The sequence below is a fragment of the Plectropomus leopardus genome, chromosome 1 (assembly GCF_008729295.1).
Source record: "Plectropomus leopardus isolate mb chromosome 1, YSFRI_Pleo_2.0, whole genome shotgun sequence".
NCBI lineage: Eukaryota > Metazoa > Chordata > Actinopteri > Perciformes > Serranidae > Plectropomus > Plectropomus leopardus.
Window position 1 is genome coordinate 16,321,879 of NC_056463.1, and position 14,285 is coordinate 16,336,163.

At 38.7% G+C, this 14,285-nt stretch overlaps 1 protein-coding gene across 1 annotated transcript in view; it reads right to left on the reverse strand.

The window, feature by feature from the left end:
• Window positions 1-5,585: 5,585 nt before the first annotated feature.
• Window positions 5,586-14,285, reverse strand: part of ano5b (anoctamin 5b) — a 33,743-nt gene continuing 25,043 nt past the window's right edge. Inside the window, exons 9-20 of the mRNA XM_042487460.1 lie at window positions 13,378-13,483; window positions 12,590-12,650; window positions 11,947-12,098; window positions 11,753-11,827; window positions 10,791-11,016; window positions 9,792-9,970; window positions 9,523-9,620; window positions 8,170-8,300; window positions 7,807-8,012; window positions 7,504-7,691; window positions 6,233-6,338; window positions 5,586-6,134 (exon numbers count right to left, since the gene is read on the reverse strand). Of these exons, the coding sequence (XP_042343394.1) occupies window positions 5,910-6,134; window positions 6,233-6,338; window positions 7,504-7,691; window positions 7,807-8,012; window positions 8,170-8,300; window positions 9,523-9,620; window positions 9,792-9,970; window positions 10,791-11,016; window positions 11,753-11,827; window positions 11,947-12,098; window positions 12,590-12,650; window positions 13,378-13,483 (1,753 nt within the window). The 3' untranslated portion in view covers window positions 5,586-5,909. The remainder of the gene's footprint in view (window positions 6,135-6,232; window positions 6,339-7,503; window positions 7,692-7,806; window positions 8,013-8,169; window positions 8,301-9,522; window positions 9,621-9,791; window positions 9,971-10,790; window positions 11,017-11,752; window positions 11,828-11,946; window positions 12,099-12,589; window positions 12,651-13,377; window positions 13,484-14,285) is intronic.

Sequence of the window (14,285 nt, forward strand, 5' to 3'; positions counted from 1 at the left end):
ATCGTGTCTCCTGTGGTGCGCGCAGGTTCATCTGACGTCGTGTTCAGCACCGAGGTCAGCGACAGCAGCTCCGCGTCCAACATCTGGCCAGCTGCTCAACACACATGAAGGCCTGAGTGGAAATACAACATGCTAATGCATACATATGAGTCTCTTTATATTAGTCATTTCATAAAACACTGGGGGGGAGGAGAAGAAAATGTTTAATGACCTCCTTGCTTTATGTCGTAGCCTAAATGATATAAAACATACCACAACTTTAGATATTTCGATTCTATTTTTTTTATTTTGTGTTTTCGTGATTTGAAAGCATTTAAAATAGAAAAAAAACAAGGACAGTCAACCCCGTGTATGAAAGCTGCAGCTCTCCTGAGGGCGGTGCTATGGAAACCAAATGAGTGGATTTCCCCCTCCAACAAGCTCCTCTGCTCATCGTAGGAATCCATCAATAATTCAAACCTACTTTCATCCCCCCCGATAACCACATCTACCCACAGAAACATGCACAACATTTGGGAAGCGTTTTTTAAACATGTATATTTTAAAAGCCTTTAAAGAGATTTTAAGGATATGTTGTGTGATAACTGTCCCTCTGCAGACAAAATTTAGACAAATAATAAAAGGCAACGAATGCATAGAAAATGTATGATGATGGCAATAATACTGATAATAGCAGCAATAATTTAAATAGGCCACAAACACTACTACTACGACTGATATTATAAATTTAAGATGTAATTCTTAGATATGCGATGAGGACAAAAGAGAGAAGAAAAGCGATCAGTGTCTCTTTTCATTTGTTGGTATTGGGCATCATCTGGTGGTCACACGTGTCACTGCATCTCGCTCTCACTTTCTTGCAGGTACACTATGTATTCCGCTAAATCATGTTTTATATATTAAAGGGGAACATATCATTGATATTAATATATTATTTATCATGTCACAGTTTATATCCAACTTGACCTGTTGGATATAAACTTTTATTTATTTATTTATTGATAATTTTATCCTATTAGGCATCTGTGTGAAATTTTGAGTTATGGCCAAAAACTTGTTTATTGAGGTCACAGAGACCTTGACCTTTAAACTTATACTACTAAATTCTAAAAAGAAAAAAGTTCATCCTTGAGTACAAGTGGAGGTTTGTGCCAAATTTGAGGAAATTCCCACAAGGTCCTCTTGTCTTGAGATATCTTGTTCACAAGAATGAGTTGGACAGATGGATGGATGGAAAAGGAAAGACCACCACAAAGTCTGTTTTTCTTGCTTGTTGGAGAGGTGGTGGGGTCTTTAGCAGGGGCCCATTGTTTCATATGTTGTTCAACATAGAAAAAGTGAAAACACTAAGTGGAGCTATTTCTGTTTATATAACTATCTGATAGCTGAGCCCAATATGTTTTTGATATTTGCATATGTTTATTTACATGGTTTGGTGAGAATTATTTGTTTCTTTTTATTTTTGTAAGTGCTCTTATTTTGAAGGCATGACTCATCTACCATCTTTAGATATTTAGGATTGTTTTGCAGGTGTGTCATTAGTAATTTAGCTCAGAGAGAGGCCAGCACACAGTTTTTCAACCTCTTTGTTTGTTTTCCGTTGTTACTTGCAGATATTTTTGGATCATAATCACTTGTATCTTCAAACTGGACCGCAGAAACCAACGTGACAATATCAACATTTTAAATAGGTAAATAATGCAACTCAACTCTCTCATCTGTTCACTGTTTGGTCTGGAAAGCATGTTTGAATCTCCGTTTACATGTGGAAATTTGGGCAATTAGAGGCCACTACGCTGAGAATAGACCTAAAAGTGAAGGTGGAGACATCTAGTGTCCAGTATAAAATCTTGAAATTAACAATATAAACATATCAATACATTTTTTTAAAAATTAAATGAGGGAGACAGAGGACTAGTACAGAGCCCCTAAAGGGACATAAGTGGGAAAAAATATGGTGGAAAAAAATGAAATGGTGGAAAAGAAATTAGATGTTGAAAAAAATATATGATGGAAGAAAATTGATTTTGAAAAATTAATTAGTGAAAAAAGGTGGGGAATTTTAAAAAGAGTGAAAAATATATATTTTGAAAAAATAGACAGTGGAAAATATGTTTTAAAAAAAACATTGGATGGTGGAAAAAATAGATAGTGGAAAATAAGTGAAAAAAAATGTGGTGGAAAAGCTAGATTTTGAAAAAAATACTGAAAATTAGTGGGAAAAAGGCCTAGTCTGAAAAAAAATAGATTAAAAAAAGATAGTGGGGAAAACATTAGATGGTGGAAAAAATTGATTGGAAAAAGGAAATTTTTTCCACTAGTTGCAGATTTGCAAATTTGCTCTGCAGATTTGTGAGAAGTTTATTGAACTTTTTTGTGGGCAACAACTTACCAGTCTAATTATTAGAGCAGAGCAGGGTTGTTTTACGTGTCATATGTCCAGAGGGGTGAAGCTCCACAGTGTTGATGTAGTGTTTCTCAGCTGATTCTTATTTCTTTTTTATCAGCTTTTGTGTTGTGTAGGCTACATGCAAATAAAATTCATACTACAACTACTTATTACTTTATTTATTGTGAATATTAACACTTTTACTGCATTTCTGTACAATAGGCTACTTTGAACTCAAAATACTTACAGCAATTAATGCACAATAAAGCAAACAAAACAGCTACTTTGCAGTGAATAGCAGCAGCAACAAATGATATGAAACAGCTTTTGACTTCGGATAGGAAACTTTGTCTTTACAAAACCATACAAAAACAAGTAAACACAGAACTTTAAGGCATTTGTTAGTTGGGATATACATCATGCATGTTGCAGCATCTGGTCTGCACACATCAGACATCTGCATACCGGATCAACAAGCACTGCTCAACAAACAGCAGATGTTTAATCCTGAGATAGTTAGTTTTTGACTATAGCTGGAATCACAATTGCACCATTTACAGAGTAAATTACAAAAAGGGTTCAATTTAAACACAAACCTTAATGTATGTCAAGCTTAAGAAGATAGAAAATGCATACTGTATCTAATAAATGTCTAATCTACTGTAAAGAACAATGATCTCAGGAGGTTTTACTTCTCTGGTCCCTTGATAAAGTAAGTAAATTTTAGCATAAAATGTGAAAAACTTTCTGAACCAGCACAGCTTGATGGTCATTTATAGATCGATGAATCTTGTAAAATAAGAAATCAGGTGTTGCAAGTTATAAGACAGATCCCTAAAAGATGATTAACTCTTAATGCAAAAGCTTCCCGCTGCAGAGCAGAAGCAGATCAATAAATTAATTGCACTACCACCCATTTAAATAGATGTAATGTTCTTTATATCTACAGCAACACTTTGTAACCAGCTAATCAGGTTACTATAAAACATATCTTTTTACTGAAATCACTCACATGTAACCAGGGTACAAGCAATTCTTTTCATTCTGTTTATCTGCGACATGAAGGTTATGATTCCACTATGTGGAGAAAATAATAATGTGAAATCTTAAAACACAAATGTAGGCTATTTATTATGCATGTGTAACACAAGGAGTAAAGCCGGCACACGACTATCTCAAACTCACGCACACAAACTGACTATTAAAACAGAAAATCTGTGGAGAGATTTTCTTCGTGGTCTTTTCTCTTGAAATCCTAATTGGTCCCGTAGCAGGTTGGAAATACATTTTGAGACACCAGCCTGCAGATGCCGTCTCAGCACATTATTAACTCGGGGTGGAATGATTGTTACAGTATGACTGCAGTGTGATGGAGGTACTTGGTTTTCAAATGCACAGTTTTTAAGAGCCATTCCCTAAACACAATACACTCAAAAAACACAACAGGCAATCTCATAGCCCAGCAATAGATCATATGTAGCTACCAATTAAAGTTGTAAGTCTACATTCATAGTTAAATGAGAAAAAGGATATGCAATGTATGAGAAAAATATCCTTAACATGATATTTTAACTGCAAATACTTTAAAGGCTGGCACGTATCTTCTTGTCCCAACAGCTGAGTCCTTTGTATTCTTATCAGAAGAATCCCATGCAGAAAATGTGATGAATGATATCATAATTACACCGAATGTCACATGTTCAACATCACAAACTTTAACTCTATCAGTACATACAGAGATTATTTTTTTCAGTCATGGCAGATGGAGAGCTTGAAGGCATCACATGGGGAAAGATACAAGCTGCAGTTGCAATCTGTTTTTTAGCTTTGTTTTTGTTTTCCAACTATGGCACAGTTGATTGTTTCATCCACTCAAGAAACTGATTTAAAAAGAGCTTTATGAGACATTCAGAGCATGACATGCGTCATTCATTCACAATCCTCTCTCTCTTTCTCTCTCTCTCTCAAACAAATCAAATTTCATGTTGCTGCTGTCAAACTTCCTTGTATCATTTTGGGCAGAATCGTCGCACCTTCCTCCACCCCATCCACCTCGAGTCATCATTTCCAGTGCCCAAGTCGGGCTCATCAAAAGTCCAGATCCTCCTCCCTCATCTCATCACCACCATCCCCAGCGTCTGGACTTCACAGGTGAGGAGAGGTTCCCTGTTCTACTACAGCTTCACCACGCTCTAAATTATACTGTATGAAATGATGGTATGGTCTAATCGCCTAAGATTATTCACTTTCCTTTTTTGCACGTGTACATAAATATTATTTTCCTCAAAAGTCTCTCCTGATTGAACTATGATTCAGTGTCTGAACTGGGATTGTCTTCACACGACTTTCAACATGGAGGTGGTTAGCTAGCAGCTAATGGTGCAAACAGCTCGAACAGTGCTGACAACAACTACAGTGCCGACAGAGCTAACGGTGTTAATGTGGGGTGAACGGGCGGGCGGTCATTATCAGTGGTGTAATGGTTGATGAGGCGGGTGTACCACAAGGTAGACGGGTAGATTCAAATTGCTTTTTGGCTGATAGCTTTGTTATATCCAGTTTATCTGTGTGTTACCCTCCACTACACCACTGAGCATTATGCTTCTGCAACGAGACTGTTGCACCACCTTCGGTTGGGACATCTTTAACAGCAGTAACCATCATAGAAGCGCAGTGCAGACTGGCAGCGATTAGCTAGAATACACACAGCGACTTACATGCACTCTAAAATGCACGCGTGGCTGGCCCGGCTACAATAACAAAGATCAGAGAAGCTCACATTTAGATGACAACTGCCCCACTAAAAAAAGTCTTTCATATGATAACATTGTTAAAAAAAACAATTCTCATGCACACGGATCTGCAAAAACAACCAGAAATGCTGTAGTATGCATGCCAGGGCAGTAGTTGGCGGTTTAACTTAACCATAGAACCACAGAAGAACACCACGCCTATGTGCGACATGCACATGTGACGTCACTGTTCTCACGGGATCCTCATATTGCAAGTTTACACAGAGACAGAAGGGTTTTCAAAAGTACTCTGGCCCCCAAAACACTGTGAGAATGAAAGACCAAACTGCAACAAAAGTTTAACGTTTCATGCAAGAACCGTTGCCGTGTAAACGGCCCATTAGATTACAACACACACACACACACACACACACACACACACACACACACACTCACACACACACACTCACACACACACACACACAGAGGCAGTGTGTCTTTACTGCCATTACTCCACTATATCTTTACATAGCTAACAGTTGTTTGCTGCTGCCTTAATGCTCTGAACGTCACATAAAGCTCCTTTAAGCAAAGTGACAAGGTGAGTTTTTTTTTTTTTTGATGCCTCCATACAGATCCTAATATAGTAGTCCATTTAGTAAGAAAACAAGACAGCATTTTTTTCTCCCAAAAGACAGAAGCCCTTGTGTATGGATGTTCTCAGAGAGGAGAAAACTCCAGACATGTCCCGCCTTGGTTTGGTCAGCTGTGAGGTGTGAAGCAGGAGGCTACAGGCACTCAGACAACACCTCATGCTTGTCCATCATCAAGGACATCTCTGACTGTGGATCTGTGACGAAAGTGGCACTCAGCTGGAGTTTGAGCTTCTCTACCTCGTAGTTATGCAGGTACTCCTGAATCAGGTAGCGTTCTCGTTTAATCCGAGCCTTCACATCTGATGGGACGTCTGGGATCATCCACGCCACAAAGAACTTCACCACAAAGACCACATGCTGCGGCGGAAAAATGATCAAATGGTCAAGATGTAATCTTTTTACTCTTAGTATTTTGTTATTTGAGTAAGGAGCAGAGGAGAGCGGTGACGTCTTACTTCCATGATGATGATGAAGGCCATTTTGGCTGCCAGGATGTGCCAGAATTGCATGGTGTGAGTGTACTCCTTCTCATGGCCTGGAGGGTAGCGGTAGTCACGATATCTGAACAAAACAACAAAAAGAGGGACATCGTTCAGTCAGTAATGTTTCATAATGTAATCAGTAAACAAAATATTCTAGTAAATCAGTAAATGCGACAGAACCCCAAAACTTCTCCAATAGTTCCAACGACAGATATAAACACTTTTAGTTCATTCAGATGGTAGGTTACACCTTTCCCGTTCAACAATGATGAACACACTGTCATAAAAAGCTTTGCATTGAGCCATTCACGCCTCCACATCAGCCATTAAAACTGATGACTAAATTGACACAGAGTCGGGCATTAACCCATACATAAATTGGATATGATGAACATGTTAGCAAATATTTGCTTATTTCAACATCCAGCAAACACAGAGCACTAGCATTCATTTCAAGTCGTGTTTCTCAAATTTTAGTTCAATATTTACTTTTAGCTCAGTTTTTGGTTTCCATCTACTCCTGAGAGAAATACCTGACTGTTTAGCCACTAAATGTACTTGTATGTTCACCGGCTGGTCTCTAAAGGTGAATTCATAGTTTCTGCGTCCACGAGGGTCCAGTTTAGTCCATGTGACATAAATGTCATCCACCCATATCCACAAGGATCCCCAGGCAGACATCCACGTGCAGCCCATTTTTTTGTGACCAGCAGTCCAAAACACCATAGTGGAGCCAGCCACAGCCGCTGCACTGCGGTGAAGTTAGGTCTAAGTTGGATATTTTACAGATGTTCATTCCAGATCCCACAGTGTCTTCTTAGTTTCAGTGCCACCCAACACTGGCAGTAGGAAGACAGTAAGCTCACTTCACAGCTCTCCCGTTTACTTTTGTGGGCTGGCTATCAGCTGTACTGTCAATAAAACTGTGTGCACATCTGTGTGACCACAGCTGTACGCACACGTTCAATACGGAAAGTTCATTGTGTATTGTGTGCTTATCTGAGTGCTCTTTTGTTGAAAGAATGCCGTGAGAATGGTGACACTGAGTCAAGAGTCTGGCAGGCTGCAAATCAAAAAGGATTAGCTGAAATATGCTAAAAAAATCTAACTAAAGAGCCTGTCAGTTTTGCCACCATGAGCGAACCCTGTCACAATACAGTTATTTGATCATTAGTGCCGCTTTAAAGCTTTTCAGATATTCAACAATGAGGTGGATGCGCAACAAGCTCTTTAAGCTCCATTACCTGCAGGTGGTCGTCGAGTTTTCAAACCAGTTGGCTCGTTCCTCGGGCATGTTGTGCTCAAATATCTGAGAGATTTTGTACACTGACAGGCTGTTGTTGACGTAGCCTCTCATGCTTTTATCTTCACCGTAGGCATACAGGAAGACCAGACGGGGGATCATGTCTGAGGTGAACGCCATTATGAAAGCCTGGGACAGAGGTAAGCACAAAAATCTTTCAATCAGATGTTTGTATCTGCACTGAAATTGCTGCAAGTTCCTAATCAACACAAACATTACACACCACTACACAGAAAACACTCACGTTGGTGACAACAGACAAAATGGCCACTGTGTTGAGGATTTCCTGCCACGCTCCGATGTTTCGGGCCTTGGACGCCACGGGACGTCTAAACTGGGTGGTGAATTTCCAAGCGTCCACCCTGATTTCCAGGATGTTGTTGAACAGAGCCAGGAGCGGAGCCAAGGGGAAAGAGGCCACAAACAAAGTGATGAAACCAAACTGGACCACTGAAACGACAGGCAGCGCAGACAGAGACATTAGGGATGAAAAAGAAGGGAAACGGGGAAACGTGATAAAGGAATAGAAAAGACAACAGGATCAATACATCAAACAGCCATTTATCTTGATCTCTGTGTTGTAAACAGTGTTAGGGAAGTATCTCACCCATCTCCAGGTACTCATAAAACAATCCCAGCTGGCTGAAGTTCAGCAGGACATGGTCCTGCTCCCAGCGGCTGTAATGGTTCTCAGGATGGTGCCGTCCTTTTCTGCCACTCCACCAGTTACGCATCAACCTGACAAGAAACAAACATAAAAGAAACAAATGTCAAACTGCTGAGACCTGATGTTGGGATTAACATAATGCCAACATAACATTTCCAGGGTTAGATGGCAGTCAGTGGATCAGCACAGTGATGGCATAAAAACATAAACACTTGACATAAAAATAAACTTACATGTTTCTATGTTTTTGGTGGGAACAAGATCAATATGCTGTGCACACAATTTACGTATTTGAAGGTAAGAAGTTGTTTAAAAGTATGCATGAAAGTTTGCAATAGTTACTCAGCATTTTATATAATATATATAAAGGCTATGTAATTCTTCAGTAAAACAGCTCATAGTATCTTTAGGTATAAAATTGGCTTTTTTTATGGGCATTTGGCCAAATGACCACTTGAAGCCGTCAATAAACTCAACATTACGCATAGCAACCTGTCACACGTGCCTAAAATACTGTAATTTGTTTCTTTTGACGAGCACTGCCTTCTGTGAAGTCGTTACTGTGTTTGTGCTGAACACTCAGGATTCAGCTTTGCTAATAATGTTTTCTTCTTCTAAACTCTGAAGCATTTTCTTGGCGATATGCAAAGTTTAATTTACCCTGTTAATCTTCCTCATCATTGGGTGAAGTCAGAAATGGTCTAAATTTACATTCCTCTTCCTCCTCTAAGCCGACTATTGACTGTTTGTATTTGACAGTTTGTTATTTTATTTGATATGGACCTCATGTTAGCATTAGAATTGTACATTTATGCACAAAACCAGACGTACTGTGTTTGCAGTAAAATGCTCATTTACAACACTTGTCCACAGGAAGTTAAAATAGCAAAAAGGAAAGAAAATGCATTCATGCAAAATGCAAACTACTGGTGGATCAAGTGTGAGAACAATTTTGTTTTGCTTTTAGCCATGAGTTTAAAACCACCCTCTACTGAAAACATTAAAATTGTTTTGCATTTTAAATTCAGTTGGTGGTTCTGTAGTTTAACAGATAAGACTGTTTTTGCCGTGGGTGTGTGCAACTGAATTGTGCAAGCTGCGTAATAGAAAATTATATTTATCGAGGTTAAATCTACTTGCTCCCACTTGATGATATCTTGTGCAAACATTATGATCTCATTATGATGAAAATCTGAATTTAAAATTCTTCTCTTATTGTGGCTATTTACTATTTTTTCACAGAATAAGTGGTTGTGGTGAATAATAAACAGGTGAAAGATGTGATGGACTCACGGCAGCAGAGCTTCCTGAATGTTCCCCCAGAGTTGTTTTCCTGCCATAACAATCACCAGCTGTGTGGTCAGCTCAATCAGACAGCCTCCAGGATCACACTGGAACAGCAGGAGGTTTTTAGTTTACATATCACACTTTTATTTGATGCACTTCCTGTCAGCAGCCTCAGGTTATATGAAGCTGTCCTCGCTGGTAGAAAACTGTGTTAAAGTGTTAAAAATATGACATGAACCTGTGCATAAAGTAAATAACATTTTATAAAAACTCACCTCCTCATTCCTCAGTGTGCTGGAATTGCCAAACATGTACGTGTACTTGCCAGGATGACCCACAAATTTGCCCTTGAAGAAGGCCACATAGAAGCACGATGAGTAATAGTTGACAAACTGGAAGAGAAACATCTTCATGGTCAACCTGTTCTCGTACTCGAGGTGAGTCTTTGGGATTTCTGCAAGAAGCAAACAGCAGACAGAAAACTAGTATTAAAGGTTCAGAGTGTCTGATTCATGTTTTTTCCACATGTAAATAGAAAATAATGATTTTACTGTACTTTAAGTTTTTCTTTAATTCAGTAAATGTCAGATTAATATTATAGCAGCCACAGGGGGCATATTACTGCAAAATGAGTTAATTTACTTTTTATTTTATTTTAGTTTAGTTTATTTTTATTTGTTTATTTGTCAGAGACCATGTTCAATGGTCATAAATCAGATCAAGAAGAGATGTACTGCACCAGATATCGCTTTTAGCTAATTTGACACTTTAACTAAAATGTACTGACAATATTTCTTACTTTTACTAAAGTAGGGTTTTGAATGCACATATTGTTTAACCCGTTAAAACCTGGAGAAACTCTGTTTTCTTGTGCTGCTTTTATTTGTCTTACACATGTATTTAAAGCTTTGAATTAAATAACACTGGACAAAAGGCAATTAGCAACATGGCAAGAAATATTCTACAAATTGCAACTAAAAAAATGAGGGAAACACCATATTTAGAATGATCATAAATGCATATTTAATATTATTTTACAGAAGTATTTTTTTAAGGCCTTTTTCAAAGGTTTTTCTTTTTTTGTTTTTTTACTTTCTGTTTTTGTTTTGTTTTTTATTAGATTTGTCCTAATTTTCTGGAAAAAAAAACCTACTTTATACTAATTTCTTGCTAATTTTTGGGTCATTTCCTTTGTTGCTCATTACCTTCTTCCCATGTTTCTGAGAGAAATCAAGCCAATTTGCTCAGATTTTTAAATATTTAAATGTCTTTACCCATATCAGTGATCCAAACGGCCACCCTCTCATAGAAGAAGTTGAGGATCATGATGATGACAAAGTTGATGCAGGAGGCAGTGACAGAGGTGGCCAGCTGTGGAGTGATGAACCTGCCCACCACCTGGATCTTCCTCATAGGGTCTTTAATGATACTTGCAAAGGCAGCATACACGGCCAGTCTGTACGCTATGACTCCAGTAATACAGGCGATGATCAGACAAATCTGTGGGAACACACACACACACACACACACACACACACACACACACACACGTAAAGCTGTTAACGGTGTAAGACTGTATTTCAATAACACACCCTGTGTTATGGTAGACTATTTTCTTTCATGCCTCCACAGTGAACCAGGAATCCAAAAAAATGAGAAGATTCTTCTTGAATTGAAGTCGTAGGGGTTCGTGTTAAAAAACCATATCAAAACAACAGTATACAAACCCTCACACAGCTTGTGCAGTGTAATCCAAGTGTCATTTATTCAGTCAAATGTTCCCAAACAGACAGGCTTTTCTAATGGGGAATTTTTCTCTCTTCAGAGCCAGACTCCATTAACAAAAACAATAATTTTACTAAACACAGTAGCTGCTGGTCCACTGCTGCCTCCATCAGAAGTTTGTTTGTTTCCTTTCAGTACCCCGTCAGAAAAGGCTGCTGTTTGCAACGTACTGAGCATAGGATGAATAAATGATAAATGAGACTGAGATTATCCTGCGAGTTCGAAAGTGAATGTTTTGATAAAGTTTTTTTGTTGTTAAACATGTTCAACCCCCCAAGACTCCAATTCAGCAAGAAAGAAATATGTGGAAATCTCAGTTTCCAGATTCTTTGTTCACTGTGGAGGTGTAAGAGAAAAACAAAGTTTTCTTTATGAATTCAACATAACAAAGGGTAGGTGATTTATGTACAAATGGTCATTTCTGTGGTGAAATATTTAAGTATTTAGTTACCCAGAATAAAACGGTGGCACCCGACAGGCAGAAGCGAGCACACTTGCTGGTGATGGGGAGATATGGCTCCATTTCCTGTAAAATATTATATTGGATATAATGTTATTTACTGTTCTAGAAGTGTGTCCCATGTTATTATTTGCAAACCACATAGTAAATTATATTTGTCATGTTTGTTTCCATGTTTGAGGCACCTGGGTGATCTTGTTGAGTCTCCTGTTAGTGCAGCGGATCTCAAACTCAGGTCGGATTTGAAGCTGTTGCTGTTCCTCCTCGAAGTCAACCAAGTCCCACTCGTACTCCAGCCGGGCTTGGCGTCTCTTCCAAAACTCCAAAAATAGAGTTACTGCCAAAAAGATTTGAAGACAAGAAAAAAACATGCAGTTATAGCATCTAAAGTTTGGGAGTCACCTCTAACAAATAGATTTTATTGTATAATGAGAGGTATGACGCTGCGCAGGTGTGTCCATCCATTCTTTGGACAGGCCTTTTATGACCTGAGTCATGTTGTCGCTTTAGCACTAACTGAAAACAGAGAGCGCCTGTGTTCAGTTTTAGGAGTTTAATATGTTTCAGCTGTGCCACGACACTTTTTGGATAACTTGTGCATGAGGCCTGTTTTTAGGCACGCTTGGCCTTCAGCGAGCTTTCCGACTGTTTAGTACATAATGACATAAATATGCTGGCATCCTTTTCTGGGCTCAAGCAGTACAGGTTAAGGTTGATGCTTTGGTGTGAAAAGACTTAAAATGTGAAAATCTGTCTCACAAGGGGGGGAACAAACTAGATCTGCTACACAGGTTAAACACAGTAAGACCAGCATCGACTGACACTTACCCCAAATCCCCATAAATATGGCAAAGAAGACGGTTCCCTCATTATCAAACAGATGGGATTGCTGGAAGAGAGAATATGAAATTAGAATAAGTTCCCCAGAGAAGCAGTAGACGCTGGGCATAAACAGGATGACCTACTGCTGACTCAGCAGGATACAATTATCTGCAGATATTAGAGTAAACTACTTTTGCCACACACTTTAGTTTCTTTTATTCATTTGTAATGTAGAATATGAGGTCTACGTTTTATAATGGCCCTCGCCTGATACTCCTCCAGAGATCTTTGTTCTACATTTGTTTTGCGATGTTTGATATTCTTGGTGATCTGGAGATCTCTGACATAAATAAATCTCTAAATATGGTTTAAGCCTTATCCCCCTCTATGTGTATTTTTTCTATATTCACTGTGCGTCACCTGTTTGTGTTTTTGTGTATTATTACAAGTATGGCTTCCCTTTGTATGCCTCACAGTACTCCACTGAGTACTGAAAAACTACAGTTCCCAAGAGGTGTTGCTTCTACCACCAGGATGTGCACCGGTGTGTTGCATTATGCCAGTGATTAGTGCGGGATTTGTTATTTTCACTCACTGTTGAATCCTGTGTGCTCTTATACAGATGTGGTAGACCAAAACCCCCAAATAAGGTAAAACATGCCCTGTCTCTTCTATCAGTTTCAACATATATGTAGTAAAATTAAAGTCTGTAATGTGTCCTCTCAGATGATCACTGTTTTTAAAGTGGTTTCATATTAACATATCATTTGCACAGATGAAGTGTAAAGTTTTACCCAGGATGAGAGACACGTAGAGTTGAGTTTCCAGAAAGGGCACTTTTTGTCGCAAAGTGGACACATCACAATAGTGCCTCCAATATCTGCATTACATATTTCTTTGCTAAAAGGAGAAAAAAGAACGAGACTTTAAAAAGTTGAATGTCTAAAAAACAATTATAACAGCATCCAGTTCTAACAAGCCAGAATTTTTTTCTATCAAAATCTTTCAAGAACATGTTATTATGAAATATGCTGAAAAGTATGTGGATACTCCTGTACACCTGCGTCGAGTACTTTTGGTCAGAGGGTGTTTTTCATGGTTTGGACTGGACCTCTATGCAACAGCATCCAATTTGTGGCCACAGTTTAGGGAAGGTTATCTATTGTTTCAACATTACAATGAGCGGTGCACAGAGCAGCCTCCATAAAGAAATGGTTTTACTAAGTTTGCTGTGAAGGAACCTGACTGGCCTGCACGGAGCCCCGGCCTCAACGCCAAGAGTGTAGCTATAGTTTTAACATTTAGGACGATGTATATGACACGCATCAGTTTGTGCCCAACTGCATTATCTTATAATGTATTTAATTTTGTCAAAACAAAAGTCCTCTGCTACTTTAATGTTTCTATTGGGAGATAAAAATACACGTTATAAATATTTATGGTAATGTATCCCATGCACCCCCCAAATTCTATACCTTTGCTCAACCTAAGTCAACATTTCTGGGATAAACTAGCCAGGCCCTATTGCTGAACATCAGTGGACTTTATTAATGCTCTTATGGCTGAATGGGAGCAAATTCCTGCAACCAAAATTGTGTGGAAAACCTCAGAAGACTGGAGGTAGTTATCGCAGCAGATTGCTGCTCATGGTTTAGGAATTAAGTGGTCAAGAATTACATATGGGTGTAAAACACAGGTGTCC